The sequence below is a fragment of the Mya arenaria genome, chromosome 17, assembly GCF_026914265.1.
Source record: "Mya arenaria isolate MELC-2E11 chromosome 17, ASM2691426v1".
NCBI lineage: Eukaryota > Metazoa > Mollusca > Bivalvia > Myida > Myidae > Mya > Mya arenaria.
The window spans coordinates 40,346,985-40,359,276 of NC_069138.1; the positions used below are offsets into that span (position 1 = coordinate 40,346,985).

The following is a 12,292-nucleotide window of genomic DNA, read 5'->3' on the forward strand; positions in this document are numbered from 1 at the left end:
TCATTTCGGAAATGACGTCGTAGAAAGTGTGCCTAAGACCGGTACCAGTGTTTGAAACATTGAGATATCAATTTTAAGTAAGGTTATTTAAAAATTTCCAATATTATTGTATTTCAAGTCTTCCGGTGCGAACAACAAAAACTATAAGGCACTCGGACAAAAACAAAACACTACAAAAGTACTTGTACCATCACAACATTCTAGATATTCTTGACAAGGCAGGAAAGTCATTGTAAATTTCATGACACCTAAGTGTAAGAGGTAATTGTGACATAGATGACAATATAAGGAAGACATTGAGAAAATAGTGTGCACAAGGAGTTCGATTATTTTAAATGTCGCTTACAAATTAAATGCACTTATGAACACATAAGTATGCATTTGAATCACACACAACTACCTATATAAATCCAACTAGTATGATTCTTTATTTCATCTCAGTAATACTTACAACTTGCAAGTTGCCTATAGCTGACAAAATGAAATATTATTACGCGTTTTGCTTCATGTTGCTTAACAGTGTAATTTCATTTCACGAGTGCATTGCAGACGAAACTCATGATATTCTGTTTAAACTTCTTTCTAACGAGAAAGAAATTATTTCCAATAAGAAAAGAATTGATGACCTTGAAATGCAATTCAAAACCTCCATGGAAGGACTAAACACAAGACTGTCAGAAGAGTTGAGTAAAATCACAGAAACATTAAAGCGATATGAACCAGGCATAGCTGAAATTAGAAAGGACATTAAAGATACAATATCAAACACGGTAACACAAATGGTTAAGTCACAACATGTTGCACTGAATAAAGCGATGAAACGGGAAAAGGCTGCAATGTTGAAAACACAAACAGAAATAAAAGAGCATATGAACTTGATGAATACAGCATTTAATAACACACAGAAAAAATATGAGGAACGTTTCACAAACCTAACAGCCAAGCTTCAAGACGAGTTTCAAGCCCAAAAGGAAAGTGCTGAATATTTCATGACGAAAGTATTCAATGAAAGTGAAGAACATGTTAAACAACTTATGGAAAATTACGAGCGTGCACAAGGCAAATTTGAAAATATTTTCGCCAACAACACTGACACCTTCGATAGCAAGTTCAAAATACAGACTAAAACAGTTGACAACTTAATTAAGACTGTACTAAATGAGAGTAAACAACTTCAGCAAATTGTAGACGTATATACAGAAGAAACAAAGAACACCACACAAGGCTTAGAAGATGGACTAAAAGAGGCACTGGAACAAATGAGAAACAAACTGCTTGAAAATTTAAATGATGAAACAAGCTCTTTAAAGTCTCGTCTCACAAGTCAGGAGAATTCCCATTCGTCGTTGACGAGTCAGCTGAGTGGCCTCCAAGCTAGCCTTAGAAGTTACAAATCGGCAGCGGACTCTGTCGGGAGCAGTGTGTCTTCAATTGAAAGAAGGATGACAAGTAACATGTTAATCTTTTACTTTTCAATACTCACAATTATGTTTTTGTTATAACCTGTCGTTTTTACATTTTTATTTTATAAAAATGCAATGACTTATCATTAAGATAATGTGCGTTGTGACTCTTCCGACTGTGTTTCAATTTGCGTATTTGCGGATGAGTTAGGGCTGAAAAAATTAACATTCAAGGAAATGTGAAGTCTTCTACAGAATACGATGCAGTCATTTATAAAACTATGTTTAAACACTATAGACATCATGGATCTTTCAGAACATTTTTCATTATTAACACTTATAATACATCGGGACGCCAATTACATTTCAGGTCAACACGTTGGTTTCTCTGCAAGACTATACGATCTACCCCGACCTTTACCAAGATCCACCAAAATAGTTTTTGACGAAGAGAGATTTGATGCATCGTATAGCTATGATAAATCCACAGGAATATTTAAGGCACCTATCAGTGGCATGTACTTGTTTCTGGTAACTATTGAGAGTTCCGAATCAAAGTCCATAGATGTATGTTTGGCTGTACGCGGCCTGTGTAGAGTTTATATATCTCTTTCACCTTATCGTCCTGAACGTGGCACCAACTTCTGTGTAGTATATATGTCCGCTGGAGATACAGCTTATGTTAATAATCAATCGGCAAACGCTCCTTTACGGGAATATGTAACAACCTTTAGTGGAGTTTTGATCCACATCTAAATAACTAAATTAGTCATCTCCGCATACAGATTCTAGTGTTTGATAATCATGTTATGTCATGTGATTGTCAACGCAATTGACTGGTTGACAAAACGATAATTGTATCTCGTTCAGGTTGTTTGGTGAATATTTTCAGTGAATCCATTGGATAATGAAATTATTCATTTACAAAATATAACCATATTATTCAACTATTTGATTGGCACCTGGAGACTAGTCAATTATAATGCGTACAATATGTACTGATACATATGCTGTGTGTGTGCGTGTGCGTGTGCGTGTGCGTGTATATAAAGTAATGACTAAAACCTACCAGAAAAAGTAAATCCACAAGCACATTCGGTAGAGTACAGGCTAATCATCTAAACAAGTGTGTAATATAAGTGTTATACATCAAATATGCTTTGGTCTACAAATAAGAATTCAAACAAGACGGCCCATTGGTGCAAATAGGTTCCAAGCGACATTTTCATACTTTCGAGTAAATTGAGTTTAAAGGTTTGGCGGTTCCTAAAAACTCAGAAAACGATTTTGCGACTTTGAATCTTTTATCACTTACCTCAAATGGTTTATCTAAATTGTTCCTTGAATTGCATATCAATACAATGAATAATTTAGGTTAATTAGTTTATTTTGTATCATGGTACCTTCTTGCATAAGGTGATTAGGTAAAACAAATAATGTGAAAAGGAGCCATATGGCAATTAGTACCTTGTTGCATAAACCTCAGTTGGAATAATCAGATAAAACTGCATGCTTTAAGGTGCCTTATGTCATATGGTACCTTATTGCTTGATATTTTAGACATAAATGTCAAACACAATACATAAGAAATGTTCATTGATCTTTAATATTATAAAATTTGTTACAATATGTCATATATAAGTGTTTATATTTATAGTATTATAGTATAGCAAACGTTATAATTCATTTATGGTGCAAATATATCTTCATCGGCTGATGACTGGCACAACATCTATGTTTGTTATGCTGTCATTAAGTGAGAGGTGAAGAAACGATCTCATTTGTGCAAAGGCAAACATTTCCGTCTACCTTGTTATGATTGGTATAGCTATCTCTAGAAATGTATTTTCTGCGCATACTAAAGGTTCACACTTTTAAGTTTGAACAGTATTTTTCATAAATTTATTGTAGTCTACCCCATGGTTGTATTTGATTGAAACCACAACATACAGGTTTGTCTTTCGTGTAGTTCATTGCGACGAACACACACAGACATGTTTTGCTGTTTCTATAGTTGAGTGAACAGAATCACATTCCATTTGAGATTGTCCTGACACAAGGAACTTGTGACTAAGGGATTTGAGTTGTGGTACTTGTAGGTTTGAACAGAAAAGATGACGTTACATACTGGTTTCTGTTTTGTCAGAGATGTACACAATCTCTTGCCTCAAAACCTTTTTAACAAACTTACATAGTGTTTTAATGAGACATGTAGCTACCTCGGAGGAGCCTCGTTTGCACTGGATCTTGTTCCAAAGGTGACAAAATACTTGTTTTTTTTCGCAAAGAATAAATGGTCAAATGGTCACATAGTTTTATACAGTATTTTAGCTCACTGACTTATAAAAAGAGGGTAATAAGACCTGTGAGACACTGCCTGTGAGTCCAAGTTTCAACGTAAACACTACTGAAAGCTTTGGCTCTCTCTTTGACCTTTTCATTATCTTCTATTTATTTAACTGAAGTTCTTCGTATTCTTTGGTCAAGTTTCCATTAGAACTACCATCTGCTTACTACCTTCTATATAATTCACACACAAAACATTGGTTCTGTTTTGTCTTGTAGAAACATTGATTGTAAGATTGTTCTTAACCTTTTTATTTCACTGGTTAACTGCGGTATCCTATGGGCTTGTTTGTATAGAATGTTCACTGTTTTTTAACATAATGCTACACAGGTTTTTACTTCTTTCTGGTACATCATCAGTTATAAATTCATTTTATCTTTCTGTTAGTGCTCTGAAAAAGTAGTTTATATCTCCACAAATGTTAGCTCGCTTAAGTTCATTGCTGACAAGAAAGTTATCCAGTCGTGATGTGTGACTGTCGTACAATTGTTTGCAATGTATGTAACTTTATACTCATACGCTTTGCTCTTTCCAAGTGGCTCTAATTATTGATTTTATTGTCTGTTTGCATCTCTTATTTTGTAAGAGTGGTATACTGTTCATTAGTTTTTGATGGACATCTCTCTGTGTTCTTTCCCGCTTCTCTTTTATTCGAGTCTTCATTTGCTAGATGTTTCGGAATTTTCTTCCATGAATTTCCTCGCTAAACCCCTCTTTTGCGTTTATTGTTTCCTAATACAGTCACATTTTCTGTATCAGTGGAAGTAAAATGATCCTTGCTTGGTTTGTAAGTTTCATCAAGATCAATGTCATTGTAACCTTCTTCACTTGGATCTATTAATTTTGATTTGACAGGTTACCTCAGTCCTTCACGCTGTATATATGTTAATGGAAAATCATCTTCAGAGTGGAACTCTGTATAACAGGCCCGTCATGAATGGTTCTGTTTGATGCTATAGTATCTCCACATATTGAATTCTGTGAAATACCACTTTAATCAGCTACTGGCGTCGCAAAGTAGCTATCCTCATCTTACCAAGTAATCTTACTGAAACATAATTTTGTTATAACTACCTTACTAAATTTATTATAAAATATTAAGATGTATATTACGCTAAATACACATTCCATAATACATATCGCACTATAAAATTAGAACAGATAAATCCCAAATACCATTACTTTACAGACTAATAATATATGCAGTTATATTCAACGCACCCGCATTATAATCATTATTACTTAATTGTGTTTTGTAGATGACAGAAAACAATACTTACATTTGTTATGGTATCCATATCTCCATTCTTAATCTTCTGTCCTTATGAACAAATTACACTTCTCGAATGTGAAGTCAACAACATCTGGTGTTTCTTATCCCACAAAAAGTGACAATAACCTTCCGGACACTTGTTACCTGATATCGTAGTTATCAGTGTTAATTAGTAGAAAATGGTGTATAGGTATCAGCACATACAGGTACCATACAAACATCTATTATATTGTAAAATGTTAACATTTTAGTCTTTATCATTTATGCAAAAAAAGAACCATATGCCACTTGGTCACTTATAGCACACTTTGTAAACTTAATAAGTTAAAATCATCTCATGCAATAAGGTACCACATGCCGTAAGTCTCCTTTTTGCGTAAAAAATATATCTAATGTGTAAAAATATTGCAATGCATAAAGGTACCATGTGTCTTCTAGAACCTTCTTGCATACACCAGATGGCATATGGTACCTTTTTCCACCAATCAAAAGCACCAATTTCACTTGGTACTAAACTGCACGAACCCATATCTCAGTTAATATTCAATATTCAGAGGATATTTTTTTAGACAAGGTTATTTCTAACTAAAAATAGAGAAAAGTCAATTTTGGTTAAAAATGTTGTTTGGTACCTTTTTGCACCAATGGGACGAAGAGCAAGACATGTGGTGTAAACTCCACGACGAGTTTCTGCCCTTTAGTTACTTCGCTCTACCTGTGATACCTGTTATGTGAGATCAGCGGGTAGGTTTTTTCCTTGGCTATTGAACTCCTGGAAACAAACTCACACAGAAAAACAATTATTTAAAGGCAAAATCGATTTCTATATGATCAATTTTTCAAAATACTTAGAGACCTGTTCATGGGAGTTAAACTTGCTATTTGTAGTGTATCAGCAATAAACTATGTATATTAACATTGTTCAGTATTGAATTATTAATTCGAGCCCCAGACAAAAGAGAATATATGCACTTAATACTCCTCAGAATATTAGTATGATTATGAAAATCACCATAAATGCAGATTTGAATAATGTTTCTGACATTTTAAAATGATAAAATATATATCTTTGTTCGTTCGAATAGCTTAGTCATTTAGATTTCCGCTGAATTGCATGTATCGCCCGTCAGGAGCACCAATCACAGTCAAACCCTTGCACATTTTTTAAATAATCTTAAGACTTTGTCTTTTACAGATATTTGCAAATATAGCTCTTATTATAGAACAACTATTGCACATATGTGTGTGTACACTCTTTATTTCAACTTATCAGTGATTATACATATAAAGTTATTGACATGCTAATTTAATGAATAAATTGCATTAGGAAATATTTTGATTTTATTTAACTTATGAAGTTGATCTATTTACGTATTGATATTTATTTTTTTATTTTGGTTGTTTAGTTATGTAATATGTATGCATTGAATCACCTGAAAAACACTATATTGTATTTGTATTTGTCAACGTGGGACATGGCCTTTTGGATATTCTGTAAATAAATCTGAATCTTGAATCTATTATGCAAAATAAATAATAAAGTCAACTTCATGTTAATAGTTCATCATTCTTACATAAGAAGAAATTCATTACCTGCATTCCTAATAGAAAAAAACAATATTTTACTGTAAAAGAGGCACAGCTGGAGTTGCTTAGTCACCCCTTGACCGATTTTGAAAGAAGACACTGCCACCCTGTTTCATCAGAATTGGATTAATATATTCAACGTATTGCCTGCAAAAGACAACACCCTACTTTTTAAAGTAAAAGGGGCATACCTCTGAAATGACAGGGATGATTCACCAAAACGATCGAATTTCACGAAGGCATTATGCTTGCAAACACCGTCACGTCGTGATTTGATCAAACATACTTAAAGGAGTATATTTATTATTTGCACAAGGTTTTGATGACGCCGTTATCACCAAGAACGCTGCCGTCATCGTTGTCTACCTATATGTTGCGTTTTCAAGCCACACAAACATGAACTTGTGGAAATTTAAAGAAACCTTTATTATAATTTTACATTTTACAATGTCAACATTTTCAATATGACTACTGAGCAGTTGCCTAATTCCGGATTTGCCTAAATATTCGGAAATCGTTTAAAAAACGTTTCGGAGACCGTGATCAATATAGAATGATCACAGTCTACGCAACTGACCTCCATAGCAACAGAAACAACACAAAAGTGCAGCTATTCGAGGATAACCCCAAAATAAATACCTCTTAACTTTCGCTTTCCTAAATGTCAATATTAAGTCACGTGGGGGATGACGTCACACAGCGCGAGCTTTTATATTGAGGTTCGACAGGGTTATCTTTAAACACTAGACCTACTATACGATGTTTATGACTTATCGTCAATCACGAAATACAACGCCAATAACATATAAAGAAAATAAATTGATGATATCATTGTTTTGTGTTGTGCAGCATTTGATATGAAAATGAAGCAAAAATGAAGCAGATTCGTACTTTCAAAATTATGCAAATTCGGACAAATTAGTAGTTCGGATACGCCGAAAATACACTTACAAATACTTCAGAGAAGTATAAAATTTATATACAGGTTAAACATTTAATACATGATGTTCATTTAAGTAGCATTTAAATATTTGTTTATTGACTTGATAATGTTTACTTTGTTCTTTGAAAAAATCCGAATATTTAGGCACTGAATGCAGGTTTTTGGACGTCGTTTATGCCCTTATTTCGTACTGAATATTATATTATAGTAAATTGTTTTTTCTTTTATTCTTTTTCCATTTTGGTTGATATAGTACCCAGCATTTTTCTATTAAAATTTCATGCACTTATGTTCAGTAATTATGACAATATATTAAGAAAACTTCAAAATTGATCCGGAATTAGGCAACTGCCCAGTAACTAGTCTTGAAGAAACAAACGCTCATTTAATGAGAATATATCTCATATCGATATCGACAAATATCCATCGTTCAATTCGATTTGAAATTTAATATATATCATCATGACACTGGTTAAAGTTTGTTTTGATGGAAATTGATCACACAACATATAATATCATGTCAAGAAAATTTGGGCAGTCTATACACGCCCCTTGAATAAGCAAGGGCTTGGTCCTTGACCTTTTGGTCGAGAAAGTAGTTGAGTTCACCTGAATATATGAACATAGGTATATCAACAATGATAGAGCCACCAAAACACAAAAATAACTACCTGATAACAATTCTCCTATTTTACATTAATTTTATAGTAACTGATCATCGTATAAAGTTTTGGTGTGTATCTTTTCAAAAGTGAGAAGATACCGATTCTTTCAAAGAATAAACTCGATACATACTGATTTTAAGTTCATTTGGAGATATAAGCATATATATATATACAGTCTGATTATATCATATACGCTGAAAATCCTGTTGCAACTTATTTATGTAAATTTTATAACATTAATATTACACAACAACAATCATAACGCCGCCATTGTTCTTAATCCTATCTACCTGAATCTCCTCCTCTTTCTGGGATTGCGCGGACGCCATCGCAGACTCATCGCCTTCGTCGTCCCCAACAACCACGTCATGGCCCCGACCCCCTGTGCTCCTCGACCAATAGGAAGCTGTCTGGTGTCTCCACTTTCAGTGACCCCTGTGACTGCCAGAACACAATCTTCCGATGGAGGGCTGTTGCAGGTACTTGCAGCGCTGTTTTTATCTCATCCACTGTCCATCGCTCTAAATATTTACAGAAATATAAGGAGAAAACATGACTTTAAAAATACAATAATTATGTATATTTAAACACTGCAAATGACATTTTTATTCAGACCACTGCCTGAGACATTTGGGAGTGGTGTGAATTGCATTGATATTGCTGTTATCACTTGTTATCACTGTGAGTCAATGCTAGTGTTTCATAAAGAACTTGTGCTGATCGAAATAAATGTTTCTCTATAGTATTCTGCAGAACTCCTCTTACAACGTGTTTAAGCAAAGCTTTTTTTGTTTGGTACAGCTTGAAGAGTTTTTGGATTTTAAAACAAATTATCTTAATGATGATAGCACTTAACTATTTTTTGATTTACTTAAATCAAGCTTAAGTATGAAATTAGGCTTAATGAAATAAGTTTCTTTTCAAGAAGCTAGACCATGTTTCAACGAGTATAACAAGTAAATTAGAGCCAAATATATCGTGCACTCGGGTTATTAACCTACGAGACTGAGAGTGGGTGTATTATTCATGATCTACTTACTAGAGCATCAATCATAACCTGTGTAACTGTTACTACAACCACTACCCGGGTTAACCAAATACAATCATTAGGGTAGTGGGTGCAGTTTTTGTTGTATTGTTGTATAGGATCAAGCTAACGGTTCAATATGTAATGAGCATATGTTATTTTCAAGTGGTAAAAAGTCGATTATATAATTTATTCAAAATACAAACAAACAATAAACTACCAAATGTTACGTATGTTGATACCAGCTTCGAGGCCGCTTAAACAAATCGGCATAACTTTCCGTCTTCAAAAAAACGGACAAGATCATATAAGAAATACCGGGAACATCAAAATGTTCATTAGAAAGCAGAAAAGACATTGCAAAATATATGGCACCTAAGTGGTAAATATAAAATTCTAGTGACTAACAGGAATATATTGAGTAATTATTTGGCACAAACATTTCCACTTCGTATGATACTAATGAGTTTTATGCACTTATGGCCATGAAACTGATGGCAAATTAAGTATGCAGTTTTAAACACATACTATTCCCAAATAAAGACCTATGGTTTTTATTCCGTTTCAGTAAGACCTACGACTTGCAAGTTGACTATAGCTGACAAAAAATGGACTATTCATACGTGCTATGTTTTATGTTACTGCTACTTAACTGTGCCATTCTACTTCAACACTGCACTGCTGATGAAATTCGTGAGATTATGTTCAAACTCCTTTCAAATGAACACAAAATTCATTCTTATGAGAAAAGAATTGATGAGCTTAAAACGCAATTCAAAACCTCAATGGAAGAATTAACCACCAAGTTGTCTACGGGGCTTAACACAATCACAGAAACATTAAAGAAGTATGAACCTAGCATTGATGAAATTAGGAAGGACATTAAAGATAGCAAACACGGTAACACAAATGGTTAAGTCACAATATTTTGTACTTAATAAAGCGATGAAACGGGAAAAGGCAGCAATAGTGAAAACACAAACGCAAATGAAAGAGCGTATGAATTTAATGAATACAGCATTTAACAACTCACAGAGAAATTATGAGGAACGTTTCACAAACCAAACAGCTAAGCTTCAAGACGAGTTTCAAGCACAGAAGGATCGGGCAGAACATTTCATGACGAAAGTGGTCAATAAAAGTCAAGTACATGTTAATGAACTAATGGAAAATTTCGAAAATGCACAGGGAAGGTTTGAAAATCTTTTTACGAACAAAACTGATAGGTTAGACAACAGGTTCAATAAACAGACTGAAAAGGTTGACCACTTAATTGAGACCATACTAAGTGAAAATAAATAACTTTATCAAACGGTGGAAGCATACACAGAAGATACAAAGAACTCAACCCAAAGCCTGGAAGATGGACAGAAAGAGACTTTGAAACAAATGAAAAATGAAATCTTCAAAAACCTAGCTGACGAAACAAGTGGATTAGAGTCACGTCTCACGTCCCAAAATTCCCTATTGAAGAGTCAGCTAGATAGTCTTACTGAGACCGTACAAAGTAAAAGTGAACAACGTCATCAAACGGTGGAAGCATACACAGAATATACAAAGAACTCAACCCAGAGCCTGGAAGATGGACTGAAAGAGACTTTGAAACAAATGAAAAACGAAATCTTCAAAAACCTTACTGACGAAACAAGCGGATTAGAGTCACGTCTATCTTCAGTTGAGGGAAGGATGACAAGTAACTTGCTTACTTTCATTTTATATTATTCACTTCACAATATAGTTAATTAATATTTACAATCATAAGTTATTTAGTTTTCAATATAGAGCCATATGTGGCAGTATCAGAGATGGTGAAAAGAATAATATAATTGTATGCATAACAAATATAAGAAGAAGGTCACATACATCAATTTGCTTAATGCTTTGGATAGACAAACACTTTCGCGAAAGCTGTATTCAGAGAAATAACCAGTTTTCGAGAAGTCAGACATGTTATCCAATTTAAATCGTGTTATTTCTTTAAAGGTTCATCAGAATCGATGGGTATGATATAAAGCATAGTAAAAATGCTTTCAGCGCCGTATACGAAGGAATAAGCTTGCTACATATATGCGTTTTTGAAGGAGAAACCGCTTTATCATGTATCTTTACGATAAACAGATCAAAGGCCTAATCTTCAAGTAAAAATTGACCATATCTAAAAAAATCTTTATAAAACATTTTAAGTTAAGATACATCGGTAGACTTGTGCCTTTTATGTCCATGTCAAGAGCATTTCCCTGTTTTTCTGAAATGCAGCTATTATCGTTTACCAGAACTTTTCTAAAATGGACTTCCTCACAATCGAATATACCTGCGTCATAGTATAATTAGTACAGATATTAACACAATGCAAACGTATGCATTACGTAGTAAAGTTTCTTAAAAAAAACGCTTTCATTTGAATATTGCAAGAAGTTGGAATGAGACCATCTTAGCTGATATACCAGTTCAAGAAGCATCGTTACATTTTTTAGGTTTTCATTTTAAGACACAATATTGAATTTCTTATTTCATTTTCAAAATATAAATTTCACGAGATATTGTATGAAGTATCGATATAAAAATCTTACGAATCGGTTCACAAATACCGTCTTATCAAGAGCGAGAACTTTTGCTTCTATTAATAGTGATATAATCCGTAGCAGGTGCTTTTGCCATGTCACTGTTGTCATATTTTAACATAACAGAACAAAACAGAATGTTTATTTATCTTAAGCATATATAGCTTATCGTTATAAATACAAAATAGTTCAACACTTGAACCACATGTTACGCCATAAGTTCAAGCTAAGTATTTTAGAAAACTGATATCTAGCAACACTGAAAATGTCACTTGAAAGCTACACTCTCATATCCCTTATTTTGGCATTAGTGCCCCCAATTCAGTCATATAAGATAAATAAAAAAACAGATCTCAATTGTTCGAAAAACGGCCGAAAATTCCAATATGCTTAAAGTGTTAGTAACGCTTTTAGTCATAAAACATCAATTTTCGACCATAAATATGAAAAACTGCGATCTAATCTTTAATCAGCCTTTTTATATCA

At 33.6% G+C, this 12,292-nt stretch overlaps 1 protein-coding gene across 1 annotated transcript; it reads left to right on the forward strand.

The window, feature by feature from the left end:
- Positions 1-190: 190 nt before the first annotated feature.
- Positions 191-6,569, forward strand: LOC128223012 (synaptonemal complex protein 1-like). The gene is made up of 2 exons (XM_052932241.1): positions 191-1,449; positions 1,774-6,569. The coding sequence occupies exons 1-2, from the start codon at positions 420-422 to the stop codon at positions 2,157-2,159; spliced, it is 1,416 nt and encodes a 471-aa protein (XP_052788201.1). The 5' UTR covers positions 191-419; the 3' UTR covers positions 2,160-6,569.
- The last annotated feature ends 5,723 nt before the right edge of the window (positions 6,570-12,292 follow it).

What these genes read in the sequence shown, in the direction of transcription:
- LOC128223012 (XM_052932241.1), top strand. Translation starts at nt 420, where the DNA reads ATGATTCTTTATTTCATCTCAGTAATACTTACAACTTGCAAGTTGCCT. An exon ending in AATTGAAAGAAGGATGACAA is followed by an intron (nt 1,450 to 1,773) that starts GTAACATGTTAA and finishes ATTACATTTCAG; the next exon opens with GTCAACACGTTGGTTTCTCT.